General features: G+C 40.1%; 1 protein-coding gene across 1 annotated transcript; it reads right to left on the bottom strand.

Moving 5' to 3' along the window:
• Window positions 1-300: 300 nt before the first annotated feature.
• LOC103430398 (uncharacterized) lies at window positions 301-6,998 on the bottom strand. Its single transcript, XM_008368540.4, has 7 exons — window positions 4,890-6,998; window positions 2,786-2,876; window positions 2,132-2,289; window positions 1,997-2,048; window positions 1,819-1,901; window positions 1,533-1,626; window positions 301-1,213 (listed from the first exon to the last, which is right to left on the bottom strand). The coding sequence occupies exons 1-7, from the start codon at window positions 6,462-6,464 to the stop codon at window positions 633-635; spliced, it is 2,634 nt and encodes an 877-aa protein (XP_008366762.1). The 5' UTR covers window positions 6,465-6,998; the 3' UTR covers window positions 301-632.
• Between the last annotated feature and the right edge of the window lie 11,314 nt (window positions 6,999-18,312).

The following is an 18,312-nucleotide window of genomic DNA, read 5'->3' as shown; positions in this document are numbered from 1 at the left end:
CAAGAACCGAAAAAATTCATAGAGGTATTTCAACTTTTATCTGACCACAAGTCTAACTTGACTTTCCCCTGCCCACAAGTTTTGCTTTGGATTCTGGGTGAAATTTCTGGATTTTTAGGATATTATGACAAGTTGGAAGAGTGTGGGCCCACTTTTTGTGGGGGACTTTTGGCAGAGACAATGTGGGCCTAAAGTTGGCTAACCTAAAGACTTGGGCCTAATGGCTATAGTTGGACTCCGACCCAAGTTAAACAATGGCCCATTAGCGGTAAATACCGGGAAGAAAGAGAAATCAAGATCTGAGCACATAAAATGTAAAAGAATTTTCATTTCTAAATGCAATAAGCTTTCCCCATCTCATAACTCTACAATTTTCCGACTACAGAAATTCATCGGTTGCTAAATTCACGGTGTAGTTTTTTGTTTTGTTCTTTTTTGACAAATCTATTTTTCTTTCTTGTTGCCCGGTCGGACTGGCCCTCCAACTGAAGTCCACGTCCGACGGGCACAAGCACAAGGAAACAATTGGAACGCTCTAATGTTACAAATCTCACCAAGTTCTCTCTGTACACATTTTGCCAAAAGGGAAAAATGGACTGGCTCCTTGCAGAATAATCAACTCATCTTCCCCCTTAGATCCGAATCGGCAACCCAAAATTTAGGAAAGTTCTAATTTCACCTCGAAGGCCGGCAGTTACAATCACCATACCCCAGGCTGACATGTTTTGGCTTAACCCGTTGGTGAAATCAAAACTAACACGCGGGCTTCGGTTCCTGGTAGCTTGAAGAAGTTTTTCCTCCGGCCATGTTGCCGAAATTCTATCAAAGAAGTAGCTGTTGGATGCACTTGAAATTGTTCCGTGGAGAGGGCTATTGGTGCAACCAGATGCCGATCGTGAACCCTCGTTGTTGGAATTAGCCGCCTCAACAGGTGTAGGGGGGTGATTTGCTGTGGAAACCTCGTCAAGACCATTCCGTTCTGAATCTTGTAAACCCCATAAATCAGCCATTCCAGGCCAGGGGATGGCGACCGATACATCTTGACAATGGAAATGCTCATAGGAGCGTGTGACTGTGACACTCTTGCTTCGGCTAGGGCGGGAATCAGCTTCATGTTTCCATATATATACATGAGAATCCTCACTAGCAGATACCACATATTTACCATTTGCTGTGAGGGCAGCTGAGATTTGGCTATTTGCGTTCCGAAATCCTGTCAAAAAAACACATCTTAATGGATCTAGAAGACAGCATTATCATTAAATTATTGCCCAGAAAACACATCTTAATGCTAACATAGACTTGGGTAACAAATCTAAGAGCTTATGTTTTCCAATCTTATGAGAACATCAAACGTGCCGGAATGAAGTAAGCTAGAATGAAACTGTTATAAGCTTGACAGTTAATTTATAACATATAGTACTACCATCATCTTGATCAACTATATTGAATTTAAATGAAAGAATTCAGGAAGTGGATTTGAAATCGGAAAAATAACATATAAAGAAAATCATGGAACATCATGTGCTTACCCTTGAACTTGTGAACCAGATCAACACCGTCAACAACTCTGATTCGTGAATCTGCAGATGTAATCAATACTTCTGATGAACTTCCTGGTGCAAACTGTCAAGCAGAACTAGTCAGCAACAGTAACAAATCCAACAATCTTGCAGCTCAAAGTAATCAAAGAATAAAAATTGCAAGGGAAAACGGCCCCTACGTTATAATGGTATAAAGGAATAAGGTTTATCTCCCAATTTCATGGCTAAAAGTATCATCTACACAGAAGCAAAGCGAATCAAGCCAACTCATTACCTGAAAACCTGTAATTTTCTTGTGATGGGATTTCTTTTTCTTGTTCTGCAAATTAATTTGGCTTTTCTGTTGCAACTTGTTCTCTGAAAATTTTGGAAATATTTATTAGCTGCATGCACACATATACATGGATGTCATGGAGAGAGAGAGAGAGAGAGAGAGAGAGAGAGAATTGTACCAGATGTGTTGTATAAACGGCAGCTGCCTTTGTATGAACCAACTAGGGCGCCCTTCAGATATGAACAAAAGTTTATTAAGCTATGAACGATACTAATACAATACATATAAACAAGAATGAAAGTTTGAGCCCAACCTGACCATCAGGAGTGTAGCAAGCAGCAGTGACCATCTCATGCAGATCATTCCAATCAACCACTTGATGATCAGGGATACTCCATATGCGAACCTTGGCATCAAGGGACCCACTAATGAAGTACCTATCATCAACAGGATTGAACTGGATGCAAGTTACTGCATCAAGGTCCAAGCAAAATAGAGTTATTAGAAACAAATGACCGGCGATGGGTGATAATATCCATATCACTTGTACATTTATAACATCTTTCAGAAAAAGGTTAAAAATATCATATTATAAGAATTCAGACACTCTAATATTAAAAAAATATATTAAACAAAATTACTTGCAAGATCTGAACCTAGGATCTAACAAATTCCCCCTTCCAACCCCTTACACTTGAGCCAAGAATTGAGCCAAGAATCAAATAGTCATACTCAACTCATTTAGAAATTACTTTTTTTTAAGATTCATAAACTAAGTCCTTTTCCTGATATCAAAGGTATGTACTTGATTTTTCTGTGCTTTTATAACCCCTAAAGTAAGATGTGTGCAAATTAACCCCTTTATGTAAGATGTGTGCAAATTAACCCCTTTATATACAACAGTTGTTCAAGTAGAAGCCAACCACAATTGTAGAGAAAAGTTGAAATACAGACCAAATATACTTACCATAGTCACTATGTGAAAATATCTTCAGGCAAGTCTTGCTAGACAAGTGCCAGAGGCGCACGGTTTTGTCCATTGAAGATGAGAGCAGGTGCTGAACAAAGGAGGGGGAGAACAGGAACAAAAAGGAATTGTATTTAGACATTATGCAACAAGAAAAATAACTGAAAAACGAAAAAATGTCCACATTATTGCCATATATAAAGCTTATATTGAGATCGCACCACCATTTAAATCAAGCTACCTCTATCTTTCTACACGATCTACTGAGAAAGACTTGATTGCAATATATAACATAAAGAAATTTACATTTGATAACAAGAAAAAGAGAGGACAATACATGCACAACAAATCAATAAGACTTTTGAGTTTTTTTGGCCCCCAGAAAATTTTTAGGGTAATAATTTAAAAAAGTTAATGAATCTCAAAATAATCAAAAGTTGGAGAACAAATCATAGTGGAATACTGACATCTGAATACTATGCTATATTTGAAGACTGATATAAGGTTGAAAGCATCATTTTCTACAAAACAATTTACAATGCCCGATTACAGCCAATTCCCTCTCCCCACATTTGGATCAACTAGATCACCCTTAGGGCCTTACCAAAAGGCAGTGAGCAGAAATTGAACTGATTTAATTTCTGCACATGCCTCAAAATGATACTAACAGCATCATCCCCTCCCCTCTTTCACCTTCACGAACCTGGCAGGCTCAGAAAATGACCAACCTGAATCCACTCCAAGAAAAGAGCACTCATAAGGCTTTAAATGACAAACTTGTCAGTGCACTAACCCAGTGCAAGAGCCTTAACTTCAATGAAGATTCTCTCTCTTATTCTATCTCCGATGACGTGAGGAATTTAACAAACCATCCCATGCAGTTACCCGCTAAAAACATCTTTCTTCACCATCAACCATTAAAGCCCCCCTTCAACTTTGCATTTTAATTTGGCTTATTTCTGGCTTCCCTAGCTTTCAGTGCCTTCTTTAACGAAACCTTTTAACTTACAGAATCTCAACAGTCAATGTCAATTGGCATATCTAAGACTGACTTACGGAAAGTGCTATCATAGATAAGCATTACAACCCCTTCTATGTGAGAGTCTATTTCCAAAACAGAACCTAGCCTTTACAATTATGATGTCCATTATTCCATGAAATAACCAGGAGTATTCAAAATTGTTTTTTATCCACTTAAAATTTTTAAACTTTCCACAGTAGGGCTATAACATGGTACTAAAATATGCAGTTCTAAAAGCTCAAGAAAATAACTGTGTAAGTTCAAATACAGATAAAAAGAGAAAGGAGTTAACAAATTTTTATACTATTGGAGCAGCTAGGATAATGGATTTCTTCATTGACACGACAATCAAGTGGTATAGTCAAATATTTCATTCATTTATCTGACATCTACTCAAGTAAACCAAGATACATTAGTGCACTCATCCTGCAAGTGCTTATACTTATATGAACAGCATATATACTAGAGTATGGTTAAACTAACACCCGACACTTCCAGGACCAGATCAGTGATCATTCCCGAAATTTCTACTGTGACTTTTAATCCCCATTGACGTGTCCAATTTCTGTAGAAGTACCCATGATTTATTTTCTCTCTTCATAGAAACTTAACAAAGCAGTTCACCATATTTAAGGTGCCCAGAACAAAGAACCTAAAAGGTACAGTTAAAAAACAAAGCACTACATTTTTTGAAGTTCATCTAAATTAATAAAACTAATAAAAAAATTATCCAGAGTATTTGAATTTTATCACTACACAACGTAATCTGTAGCGTCTGTTAAATCTATCCTCTTGGACATTTTATATGACTCAATTCATATATCCCTCTCCATGTGAATGTAAAACCAAAACCAAAAAGAATAACATAACATTAGGCTAGAAAGTGGTAGGTAACTGTCAGTTAGATCACTAGGCAGACAAAAACCTAATAGTGTCCTCGGATGATCGGATCACACGACAATAAAATAACATCTATTCAAATTCACCCAACATTACAGATCATACAAATAGTAATGTAACCTGCGGAGGGTAAAAGTCGAAAAGATAAATCCAAGCAAACAGAACACCAGAACAGTAACTAACCTGCGACTTGGACCAAGAGAGGTCAAGCACATCATCCAGATGGCCTTCGAATGAAGAAATGGGTTTCTCTGAAAGTGCAAACACAGTCTCTGGAATCACATAATGGTCCAAACTAACAGATTTTCGACTGATAGACGACCTCCCTCTCCTCTTTTTTTCCACATGGTTGTCCACATTCGGCGAGACTGAACATGGTTCCGGTGATCCATTGGCAAATAACAACATGGTTAAATTGCTATCTTCTGATTTCTCCATCAATAGGTCACCCTTCCTTTCACTCTGCATTACCTGCCAAATATGAATCACGCAATCCTCACCGGCACTGGCCAAGTATTTTCCATCCAAACTAAACTTGATACTCCAAATCGACCCAGTATGCGCATGAATCTCCTGACTCTTGAACAATGCAGTGACCTCCTTACATGACTTCCCATACTGCTTCACCCTCACCCTCTCCGGCCCATGAAATGACACATCCTGGCTATCATCTGTGGCAGAGCTCGACCTCCGACCACCTTTCTCCGATGATGTGTCCCTCTCATCGCTACTCCGCCTATCCTTATGACCTGTCATGGTGATCGCGACACTCTTGATGCTCTTTAACCAGCCTCCTTTCTTCTTCAACTTCGAAACCCCACCATTCCCCCCATTGGCATTGGTCTCGGAACCATCCTTATGACCCTCTTCCACATTCTGCCTCCTCATCAGTTCTTGAACAATCGGTGAATGCCCGACACTCATCTCAAACTCCTCCATGGTCAACTGCTTTCCAGTACCCACTTCCTTAAGCTTGTTCCACGTTCCATCTTCCCTAATCTCATTCACAACAAACTCTTTCCCATTATCAAGGTTCCTAATAGTACACACTTGGGCATCATTGTTAGCATCACTTTCACTAACCTTAACAATGCCATTGCAATCCAACTCCTCCTCTGCCTTCGAATCGCTTTGAATCTCGTCTACCCTCCTCGAGTGCTTGCCGGAAGGCGGCTTATTCGGCGGCGGAGATGAGTTGCTTTTACCACTTGAAGATTTATAATCCAAAGATTTTGTATTTCTATTTACAAATGAACCGGTTTCGGGTTCAGGCTCGGTCTGTGCCTCGCCAGAACCACAACGAATCGAAAGAATTGGGGGAGAAGAAACAGATGAAGTAGAACAAGCGTTATTACACTGATCGCTGCCGTCGGATTTGGAGCGGACAATGCTATTAACGCCACCACCGTCGGAATTCACTTGAGCGATCAAATAATCCGACGAGACCGACCGCCCGAACTCACCGGCAAAACCCAGTTGAGGCTTGGCCCGGGTCAGGACCGGGTCGCCGGTGAGACCCATTTCGGTGAGGAGTTTAGACCGGCGTTCGGAGATGGAGGAAGGCTCGGAGGTCCAAACGTCGTACTTGGTGGAGGCGCCCATTGGGAATTTGGGTACGGCATAATTCGGATTCGGGTCGGGGTCGGCCTCGGAGTCGGAGTTCGATGTTGAACAAGAACAAGAGGAGGAGACAATGCGATCGAGGGACTCGTAGAAGCACTCGCTGTCTTTGTCTTCTTCCTCTCCGGCTCTGCTCATCGTTTACTGGGCATTCCCATTTGGGTAATGAAAATGCCCGAGAAATTTCGCCGACGCCGATCGGATCCGACCCGGGTGCGGCAGAAACGGCGACGTTTCGTGGTGGGTTATGTTCCAATAGGCGGATTCGTTTGTTGGGTTGGGAGAAACCGAGAAAGTGGGGTGGGAATTTGATGGGATCGGACTAGAGACGGGTGTGGAAGTGTGCGGGTTTCGGGTTGTGAATCAGATCCGATTACGGGAGGAGAGAGAGAGCGTGGGGGAACGAAGCCCCATGCTGTTTGGTTGGTTTGGGTTGGGGCTTGAGCAATGTTGTTGATGTTGTTGTTGATGTTGTTGTGCGTGTATCAGTGTAGAGAGAGAGAGAGAGAGAGAGAGAGAGATGGATTTTCTTGTGGGAGCTTTGTTGTTGTGTGTGTGTATCAGTGTGTGTAGAGAGAGGAGAGAGGGGGAGGGGAGGGGAGAGAGAGGGATTTTCTTGTGGGAGTTGGTTTTTATTTTTCTGATAAAAAGGAAATTGGGCGAGAAAGTGGGAAAGGGAACGTTTGGATTGGAGACTCTTGATATTAATTTTGAAACGGATGGGATTGGAAATAAATTTGGGGTAACGGAGGAAGATTGTCAGATTTAGGGTTTGTTTAGCAAGTGTTTTTAAATAACTGAAAGTGCTTTTAAAAATAATGTTTTTAGGTTTGAAAGACATTTAAAGTACTTTCTGCTAGTTCATACTGGAAGCGCTTTAAGTATTTTTTTTCAAAATTAACTTGCATTTATACTAAGGAAAATGGAGGCATTCACTATGACACTCTTTCAATGGTAGATATTTTTCCCAATCAAACAAAATGAGGTCCATCGGTCCAAAATCAAGGAGGCAATTAGGTTGCTGCGGCGGTAGCCCGTTGGACAGCCCGTACAAGAATTGCCACACCTTGAGCCTGTTGACAGTGGCCGACGTCCACGTCATTTTGCAGAATGCATGTTTTATTAAGTAATAGAGAAATGAATTGTTATTAGCATTTCAAAAATTTTATTCTACATTTTAAACTTTCTATATTATGAAAGAAAAATACATTTATGAGGAGTATAGAATGAGATTTTTTGAGTGCCAATAACACTTTCCTAAAGTGAATAAACTCATTATTCACCATCTACATTATGATACATGAATTAATCGGTTACCGCAATCTCAAAACTTCAAACACCAAATTTCAAAATTAGATTTAGAGCTAGGTTTTAAGAATAAAATAGTGGGAAATTGGGCTATCATTTTGAAGAAGGGAAAGTAATGAAATCAGTGTTGTGTGGAAGCTAGATGTTGTAGGGTTAATCACTTAATATACTCCAAATTGACCAATATATTCATATTTAGTTCTAATCATTGAATTAAACCCAATGATTGGAGTAATGTACACAACAAATTGAACCACAATCACACAATTCCGTCACATGGACAAAAAATTTAACAAAAGTGATTAGAAAGACTAAAATGCCATGTGTCACATCTGAGTACTCAAAACTTAAATAACTAAATTCATGGACCAAAATGCAAAATAATTGAGAGATCATTGTTCTAATTTTGCATTTTTTACATAGATGAAAAACAAAGGTAGCTAGTGTGAGTAATATTTGAGCGAATAACCTTCACGCTTTTTGTTTTTCACCATAAACGCATAGAGAGGTTTTAACTAAGAATGTCCTTATCATAGTTGTCTCTAATTTACGTCTTCATTTAGAGGTCATTAAAAAAAAGTATCAGAATTCAAAATTTGGTCGTAGTATTAAGTGCAAGAGTTTGATACCAATTATTATGGATGACCCATTATATGGCTTAGCCAAATCCGCTAGTCTACTGTAAATATATTATTGTAGTTAAAAAAATTGTAAAACCATTTTTAATTTAAATTTATTTTATGGTTTGAAAATACTAGTTTGCTTTTGTAGCAAGAAGTAAAAAGCCAAAGGGGTTTGCTTCATCTTCTAGTCTTATTTCTACGTTCTTTGTTTTGTCATTGGTTGTTGTGGAAATTTACTATGAGAGACTCACGAATCAAGAACAAACAGTCATTTTAGTTGGCTTTTTACATGCCATTTAAATTATTAATAAGGGAAATGAGAGGATTCGAAACTAGTACAATAATTAAGAGGGGGAAGAGTTTCGAACATGGATGAAGACTTAATACCCCAACGACTAGGATATTAGACCACATGTAAAATAATTTATGGAGCCAAGAAACTTTTTACATGCCATTGATTTTTCATTTTTTTTTTCTTTGTTACTAAATCCATTGATATGAATGTTACGGATAGCCATGGAAAAATGTAATAGAAATTAAGGTGGCTTCTTTTGTTTTTTGTTTTTTTGTTTTTTTACCAATACACATTTGAGAGAATTGGAGTGAGTTTAAACTTTGTTGGCTCTCTAATCTAAAATATAATCTAACATATCGTGTGACAAACAAAAACTACTTACAAAAAATCAGCAGCACAAGGACCCATGTTGAGGAACCATCTTTCGGTTTCATCACTGCCATATCGGAAAAGATTGAAAATCAATAGAAAAATTAAAAAAAGTAACAAGTACAAGTATATACTTGAGATAATTCTTTCTTTTTGTTTTTTTTTTCTTTGTACAATTGAGATTATTTTTTTATTTGTAACATTTATTTTCACAAGAGAATTCCAACGTTAGCGTTGTAGCTTTTGGTTGTTGCATCAATGATAACTAAGTATGTGATTTATGTTATTTGCATGCAAGTCTTGTCTCATGAGACAAGTACATGCGTTTATTCTTGAATGTGTATCTTTCACCTTTTAACTTGAGATCTATATTCCAATAATTTTTTTTCCAAGTTATAAAGTACAGGATATAACGTGTCTATAACATTTTGGATCGTGGCACTACGTTACTAATTTGTTGGAAGATGTTTAAAGTTCAATATTTCAATTCTCATGCACGCTAGTTAAAAAAAAATAGAAATAACAGAGAGAATGTAAACTGCAATACAATTCTTCGAGCTACTTTCTTCTCATTCTCTTTTTAAACAAATGACATATGCAATTAAGGAAATGATAACATGCACTTTTTTTTTTCTTCTATACACACTTCTATTTAATTATGTTTGTTGTTTTCATTTGCTTTATTCAATTCGAGGATAAAAAATGAACAGAAGTGTGTAGAAAAAGAAATTCTTTGTGTAGTTATCACAACCTCCAATTAACATTTAGATTAAGCTTGTTTGGTATACCTCTTGAATTTTAATTTTTGAAACCAATTAGTAGTAAGTAGTTTTTATTTTATTTTATAAAAGTGATATTGGGGGAAGGGTTATTAACCCTAGGACGTCGGGTAAAGATGTAAATGTTCGTCATTTTAGAAAAATAAACCTAAGATCTCGGGTAAAGATGTAAATACTCTTAATCAACTGAATTACATTTAAATTGAATACCAAAGTTTTCAAACCGAATAGGAAAATTTATATTTTGGTGAAATATATAAACCAATGGCTTGTAATTATTATTATATTATTTAAATAGGGACCATTGTGTTATTGTATGCCTGCCATTTTTTATTTGACATTCTGTGTGGATCTCTCTCTCTCTCTCTCTCTCTCTCTCTCTCTCTCTCTCTCTCTTTCTCTCTCTCTCTCTCTCTCTCTATGCATGGCTTTCTCTATATGCTTGTTGCTAGGTGGGTTTTATAGAGCATTCAATCCTACATCCCAAAAAACATATCAACGGCTAGGATTGGATTTCATTAATTTTATACCAAGCACCCCAAGATCCCAAGCATCAAACTTAAGGGCAAACAAGATATGTTCAGGGCGAAGTAATGAGTTTCAAATAAGATATGTTCAGGGTTCGATTTTCTCTAATGTAACAAAAAAATTTACAGAAAATTTTGTAGAGTGGTCGAAAATCATATTTCTCATGGATATGAGAGTTTTAATTGTGTAATCACGACATATCTCCAACTTTTGATCTCTCTCAACAAGAGAGAAAGAGAGAGATTTCCAATTACGTCAAAAAAATATTTCCCTCGAGCAAATTTGCACTTACAAGAAAACATGTTAACTTACAAGAGATGTGATCAACAACATAATTTGTAATACATAGATGAACTAAATAGGTTGGAATTCTAAAATCTCACTAATGAAACTCATACAATATTAGGTGATGTATACCCTAATAGCTATAATTACCATATAAAATTTTGAGGTCATACTTTGAAGGGCTAGTTTGGTATTGCTGTGCTGTGAGAATAAGCTCATTTTTGTTGCTTCACGTTTTCAGTTTTTTTAACCCAAAATTGTGAAAATAAACTGTTTTTAAGTGTTTACCAAACACCTTTTTGAGCTCAGTTTTTTTTTTTACCCATTTTTTATAAAAGCACCTTAATACCAAACCAGTACGTAGTCTCAAGACAAATCCTCAATTCTTACACATTAATAGGGACATGTACGTAGTCTCAAGACAAATCCTCAATTCTTACACCTTAATAGGGACATGGACCCATACTATACAAAATTAAATCATTACTTATAGGGAAGTGTCATCCCCTTGACTCTTAGCAGAAAATGAGTGGTGAGTTTACAAATCAATAACAAGAAAATATATATGGCTAGAATAATAGCATATGCTAAAACACATGATGATGGTATGCAGTGTTTAGGTCATAGGCCTTTTGTTTTTAGAGCCAGAACCAAAGTAGGGTTAGCAAGTCTAAACCTAAACCTATATAAATGTGTGTGTGTGTGTGTATGGAGTAGGCTGAGGATTAATTGTCAACAAACACAAGAAGGAAACAAGTCATAGATATTGTTCCCATTTTCTATATGTCTATTAAAATGTCATGTCCTATTTATTTCTCATCACCCACCTTCAATCACGTGTTTGCTTGTTTAGAACTGTTTAGAGTGAGTGCCCTAAAAACCCTACACATATAAGACCATCTATATTTTATAGATCGGTGGGTTGGTGATTTGTCAAAGGAGAAATAAGGAGAATTCCTCAAAAGTAGACATTTTTATAGATTTTCTGTCACCTCATATTTTTAGAACAATATTTTATAATATTAACATGACAATTAATGCTAAATTGTGAAGTAACAGAGAGCCCATGAAGAATCCATGATTTTATACATAGAAAATCATCCATTCTTCAATTCATTATTTTGGTATGCATGTTCAAAGTTCTAAAAGACGTTAGGCGCTAGTCGGACGGCATGCTAGGGCCTAGCCGCCACGCTAGGCACTAGTCGGGCTATATGTTGAGGCTAGACAAGTGCCTAGGTGAACTAGGCAGATTTAAGTAAATCTACTATATTTCATGTATATAAATGTCTGTTTATACTTAAAATATATATAATTTCATCATAAACTACAAAGTAGAATGATATATATATTATATATATATATTATGAAGTATTGATTGTCACAACCCGTCCCAAATATATAATTATCGACGGCGTGAATTGACAAAAATACCCTTGGACGTTAGTTGTGTAATGTGGTTTAAGTGTGGTTTTGGGTCAATATTTTTAAATCCTAATTGTTTGGAACCAATTAGGATTAAGTTATGATGTTTTTAGTGGTTGACCAATCCTAGGCCACACACACTCACTCTCTCTCTTCTCTCTCTCGTACTCTCTCATCTCTTTCGGACTCTCACACTCTCTCTCTCCTTCGAAATCGTATGAACAATCACCCAAAACCCTTGAAACTTCACGGATCGTGGTCAAAGTTAGCACCATTGTGTTCGTGAAGCTCAGACGAGTTGATTGGTACCCATTTTAGGTAAGGATACCTTTGAAAACCCTAGTTTTTCATAACCTCCGATTTCTACACTGTTCATGCACACGTAATTATGGATGTTTTTGGGAATTTGAAGCTTGTAGGAGGCTTAGTGAGGTCCTAAGGAAGCTCGAAGTGCTTCGTTTGAAGGTTTTGGACGTCGGGATCGTGTGTACGAAGTTTGGCCGGTTTTTCTTGGAATTCTCTGGTGAGATCCCGTGACTTTTAGAATTTTAAATTAGTATGATTGTGTTCTACTAGTTAAGAGCTTCATTTTGGTATAAATTGCATGAAAAATGGTGCAAAAATGAGTGAGAAATAGGCAGTTGCAGGTCTGCCCAGAATCCGGCGCTGGTGACACTATTCCGGCTTCTAGAGGTTGAAGGTGATGCGCGTGAGGGCGTGTGAGCCATAGAAAAATTATTCTAAAAATATCACGATGTTCGTGAGGTTGTGTAGGTCACGTTGGTATATTCAAATACCAAAATTGAGATTTGTATGAGAAGTTATTAGCTAGTTTTGTATATGTGCTTTAAAATTACGTTTTTATAGTTAATTCGCATATAGGTGAGACTTATCCCGAGGACGAGCGTATCCACGGGCAACTCGGGGGTTACGACCCATCGACATACCAGTGAGTAGGCTTTTGTTTTCAGTATATATTTATATACTTGATATATTTCCCAGAAATGCATTTTAAGGAATGTATACTTTGAAATAATATGCCAAATGCTTTTATATTTTGAAATGCCGCCTCATAGAGAGCCCCATCAATTAGTCATGTATAATTCTTGAATGTTCTAATCCTTGTGACGTCTTATGTTAGTACGAGCCCCGTCAATCAGTTAAATCGAGTTTCTCTGATATTATTCAATTAGGGGAAGCTATAGTTTCTGCCATTCAGATAGCATTCCGTACTCCCCAGAGGACACCTCTTGAGACAGTTCATAATCTAAAGTTGTCTCACTTCATTGGAAATAAAGGTCATGAGGGGGCAGAAAAATGGCTGAATCATGTGGAGAAGACCTTTCAAGTGATGCAGAGTCAGGGGAGTTTTTTTTCTAATAAGTAGGTCGAGACGACTACCTGGTTTTTGGAAGAACAACCTGCATCCTGGTGGAGATAAGAGTCTTACCAGTTGACCCTAGCTGAGATTGTGGACTGGGGAATGTTTAAGGAGCTGTTTCGGAAAAAGGTTCATTCCTCCTGTGTATATCAATAGTAAGAAAGGTAGGCTGAGTACCATGAATGACATTGGTTACTTAGTTCTCTTTGTCGGGAGAAAGGTAGGCTGCCCCCGAAAGATGAGGTAAAGTGGATCAAGGCGGATGCATTGGCTCGTCTGATCGCTGTCGTAGAGCTTACTATGAATGAAGGTGGAAAGAAAAGATCTTCCTCGCCTGCTCAAGAGATGCTGGTTAAGAGAAAACTTAAGACTTTTCCACTGCTACTCATGATGATCTGTCTGCTGTCGAGAGGCCTGTGATTGGCATGACTTTTTCCAATTGGAAGAAAAATGAGGCTGCTAGATATGAGCATGTGACACCTTCCATGTTGAGAATGACTAGTATAATTATTAATAAGATTGCTCAGCGTAAATGTTTTATCATGCCCCCAGTGCCTAAGTCTGTACCAGGACGTTCGTTGGGAGCCAAGTCTGGTTCACATTTGGAGAGACTTGCTATTATGAAGAGTGGTAAGGTGGACTCTGCTGCTAAAGTGGCGCCAAGGCCCACTCTCTTTGCTGCTAAGACTGATTTGCCTGTTAGGAAGGAATATATTGCTCATGTAGGCAGCTATGAGAAATCTATTAAGCCTGCTTCTGGGGAGGCTGCTGAGATCTGTGTGCTTTTAAAACTAGATCTGCTTGAAGTCATGGACGCTTGTGCCAAGTTTGTTGATAGCGGTAGAAAGGTTGTTTGCCCAAGTTCCTTTGCTAAACATACGACCCAATATAAAAAGACTGCTCTGCTTGTTATGATGCATATATAGCAAGGTTGTCAAGGAGGTGGCGAAGATTATGGCAGCTGAAGCTTATTCCTCAGCCGAGGAGATCAATAGGTTGGAATATGAGCTTGTTGCTTTGAAAGGAGTGGATGAGCTACAACACGTCCGTGTTAGTCTGCTTGAGAAGAATGAGCAGCTGAAAGGTGAGAAAGATGGGCTTGAGGTTTTGAGACATTCTCTATTTCTCTGGAAGACTTGCTTACTTTTACTTTTGAGGCTTCCATTGGTGAAGTAGTTGGAGACGTTAGTGCTCAGGCTAGGGCAGATGGGGGAAAAACGGCAGATGATGTCGCTGTTAAAAGCATTACGGCTGCTAAAGGTGTGGCGACGGAGTAGTCGTGGGATGTCTAAGTTGCTGTAGTGTAGTATTTTAGGTAGCCTTTAGGATTTTCTTTGTTTTTCCTTGTAGCTCATTTGGCATTTGCTAGTTGTTTATAAACATGTTTTCTTTCGCTTTTCTTTATCTTCGCTTCTTTTGTTCATGCCCTAACCTTTAGACTTGATAGACCAGTGGCAGGCATGCTACTTTTTTATAAACAAACAAGCTCGCATAGCCTATGCAGCCGTATGTGTTGGTGTAGAACTTTGCAAAGTTGTTAACCATTGGATTGGCAGCCGAATGCCTTACTTATAGAAGCAAACAAGTCCGCGTAACCACTAGGCTATTAACCTTGACTTTCTCCAATTCCGTAGGTTGCGTAGCAAGTATCACAACACTTTAGGACTTGGTGTAGGTTGTTCCGCACTTGGCAAAAGTGAGGCTTATCGACTATGTATCATGTCGGCAGTGGATAAAACTTCGTATATGCGTGCTAGCTTGTTTAACCTTTCGTAAGAATGTGCAGTTGTATAAGTCTAGCGCGACTTTACTGCTCGAAGGGCAAGCCGTAGGCAGTCTTCCAGAATCCGTAGGCTACCTTAGTGCACTCAGTAGCAGCTTTAGGGTTCCAGGGCAGTCGTCTATAGGGCGTACTGCGTAATGTGCCCCATCCGCCTCTTCCCGGTTCCCCACGGATTAGGCCAAGAAACCCAAAATCCTTCAGTTAACTAAACCTTGAAAAAGACCATTGTGGCTACTTCTAAGAATCTCGGCGCAAGCCATCGTGCATCTAGTTATACTAGGGCAGCCAGGCTCATCCACGTCTGGATATTCGAAGTGTAGAGTTTATCCTCCCATCTTGGAGAGCTGACCCATATGGGTGTCGGGGAATTGGTTTACCCTCTTGCACTGGAGAACATGGTTAGTCCCTCGGGGGGCGCAATTCTTGCGATGAGTCTCTAAGAAGGGCGCGGTCTTCTTTTGAAGTGCAAGGGTAATAAGTTGTTTTAAGTATGTAGCCGATCCAAGTTGTGATTACTTTTGGATTCCTCATTGAAAAATGAGTGAAACGAACGAGAACTTAGCTGTAAGGTATGAACTGCATAACAACTGGATAATCCTCAGCTTATGAAGTAGTGCCCGTCGAGCTGGTTGAATCTTCGAGCTTTGATGTAGCGGGAGGTCAGACATGATAGTTCCTCATATTGTAGGCGTTCCACTGCTTTTCGATCTTTTTGGCTAAAGTGTGCTCGGCTGCCTTCGGGGCGTCGTTGGGTCGTTTTGTTGCGTTGTCAAGGCTAGGCTTGAAGGCACGCTAGGAAGCCGTGGAGCTGGGGCCATGTTACATGTAGCAGGAGATGCTCAACTTCTGGTATTAGGCCACTCTAAAGCTGAATAATGGAGCAAGGGTTGGCTAGGGCCGTGTAACGCGCATAAGGAGGTAGTGCTAGACTGCCAGTACATGTTGCTCCTACGTAAAATCTTCTAGGGCGACGAGGACAAAATTTGCTTTTGAGTGTGTTTGTCTGCCCTTGGCGTGTCTTTTGGGTCGAGTTGTTGCGTTCGTCAGAAAACTTTGCATCTACCAGGGTCTACGCCTTTATTGTCGTAGGTTTAGATTCAGCAGAATAGTGCATCATGATGATGACTGCGTGCGTTTGAAGGTAAAACTTAAGCTTTTAGGTTACAACAACTATCGCCATTGTTAGCTTTTGAATTTTTAATAGCATCGAGGAGAGCTTTTAAACTGTAGAATACAGGTAGTCGGGCCCCCAGCTATTCTCGCATAATGGTAAAGCTTATTGCTACTTTAGATACCGTCAACATGCAAATAAGTCCTCCATTGCTTCTAGGGAGGTGATGTCGAGTACTTCTTCAAGTCCTTAAATATGCATTGGCGAGCCTCGTCCCAAAGTGCATGCTTCTTTGCCAAAGCAAAATAGCCTGCCAGAGTTAGATCTTCTTTCATGATCAATTTTTCGAATAGCGGGTGGTCTACTGGAATGCCTTTTTGGAAGGCTGCTCTAGCTATCGAGTCGTTGCCTTCGACTATCCTTGCCTTCTCTGCTTTGAATCTCCTCACATAGTCACAAAGTGACTCATTTGGGTTCTTCTTGATGTCAAACAAATGGTCAGACTTCTTTTTGATCGAGTGATAAGATGAATCTTTTTTGGTGAAAACCAAAGAAAGTTTGTAGAAATTCCGGATGGATTGTGGCGGCAGGGTGTAGAACCAATCTTGTGCCTTGCCTTGTAGAGTGGTGGCGAATATCTTGCACATGAGGTCATCGTTGTTTCGATAAAGGATCATTGCGCTTCGGTAGTGCTTTAAGTGTCTCTCCGGGTCTTCATCCCTTTTGAAAGATGTGAAATGTGGCATGCTGAACTCGCATGGAGGCTCTGCTTGCTCGATCTCGTCTGTGAATGGTGACCTACTTATGTTGGTCATGTTCCGTCGTAGTGCATTGTCGGTGACCTCGTTGCGTTAGAAATCATGCAATCGCTTGGTCAAGAGTCTCTCTACTTCTTCCTGAATTTGCCTTTGTTAAGGTAGCGGAGCTCTCGGCTGCTCCCAGCCATGACTTGTTGGTCTAGGCTGCTCTTCCATGTATTTAGCTCGTCTATGCTGCGGATGCAGTGCATATGGTGCATTCCTAGCAGTCGAGAGTTCTTCGTAGGCTGCTAGTTGAACTTGAGCTGGATTGAGTGACTGCTTCTCTCCGTCCGTCGTGCTACATACTCCGATGTGAGGTGGATGATGCTTCTTGCGGGCTTAGCCGCGAATGAACACTTTGCCAAGAAGGTTGCTCATGTTAACTATCGAAGTGTGACCCCAACTGTGAATGTATGCTCATCCGTGGGCCTAGTCGAGAGTGCACGCTCCTCCGCGCGCTAAGACGGGAGTATTTGCTATCTCGGGGGCCCAATCAAGAGTGTACACTGCCCGAACGTTCGGCTCGTGGCTGGTCGAATGGCTGCTTGCCGAAACGGTGCTAGAAAGGTTCGTCTGCCTTTGTCTTACTTCGGGATACCTCGTTCAGGGCACGTTGGATCTCGGTGCGTTGCAAAATTTGATTCACCAAGGTTGTCTGTTGTGCAAGGGTGCTCGTCAACTCTATGACTTGTTGAGACAAGTGTTGTTCGCCATTTGGATTGGAAGAATTTAGAATGAATATGCCTCATTTGGCAGTGGAATGGCAGTAGACTCCGAGCGCGAGATTTGAGTTGGGAAATGTCAAATCCGTGAAAAAATATGGTAAGAATGCCCCTGGCTCGATGGTAGGTCCGGATAGTTGAGATAGTCTTTGGCCAACTTGGGCTGCTTGGAAAGCCACGGAAGCAGACTGGGCCATGAGAGCAGGCTGGGCCGCGAGAGTGGGCTGCTCGTCGGGAGCAGGCTGGGCTGTGAGAGCAGGTTGGGCCACGAAAGCAGGCTGCTTGTCGGGAGTAGGCTGGACCACGGGAGTAGGCTACTCGTCGGAAGCAGGCTGGGCCACGAGAGTAGGCTGCTCGGCGGGAGCAGGCTGGGCTGCGAGAGTAGGTTAGGCCACGAGAGCAGGTTGGGCCGCGAGAGTGGGCTGCTTGTCGGAAGCAGGCTGATCCACGGGAGTGAGCTGCTCGTCGGGAGCAGGCTGCTCAACGCGTGATGCATACGAATGCGAGGCTTGGGCTCGGACCCGTGCAAGCTTGGATGGCACGGCTTGGGCCATGGTGGAACCTCGTAGTGGTGGTA

The sequence above is a fragment of the Malus domestica genome, chromosome 03 (assembly GCF_042453785.1).
Source record: "Malus domestica chromosome 03, GDT2T_hap1".
NCBI classification, from domain to species: Eukaryota; Viridiplantae; Streptophyta; class Magnoliopsida; order Rosales; family Rosaceae; genus Malus; species Malus domestica.
This window is presented reverse-complemented; position numbering and strand designations above follow the sequence as displayed.

Coding starts and splice junctions, on each gene's coding strand:
- LOC103430398 (XM_008368540.4), bottom strand. CDS start 6,464: ATGAGCAGAGCCGGAGAGGAAGAAGACAAAGACAGCGAGTGCTTCTAC. Junction 2,290..2,785: donor ATTTTCACATAGTGACTATG/GTAAGTATATTT, acceptor ACCTTGATGCAG/TAACTTGCATCCAGTTCAAT. Junction 1,902..1,996: donor CCGTTTATACAACACATCTG/GTACAATTCTCT, acceptor CAAAATTTTCAG/AGAACAAGTTGCAACAGAAA.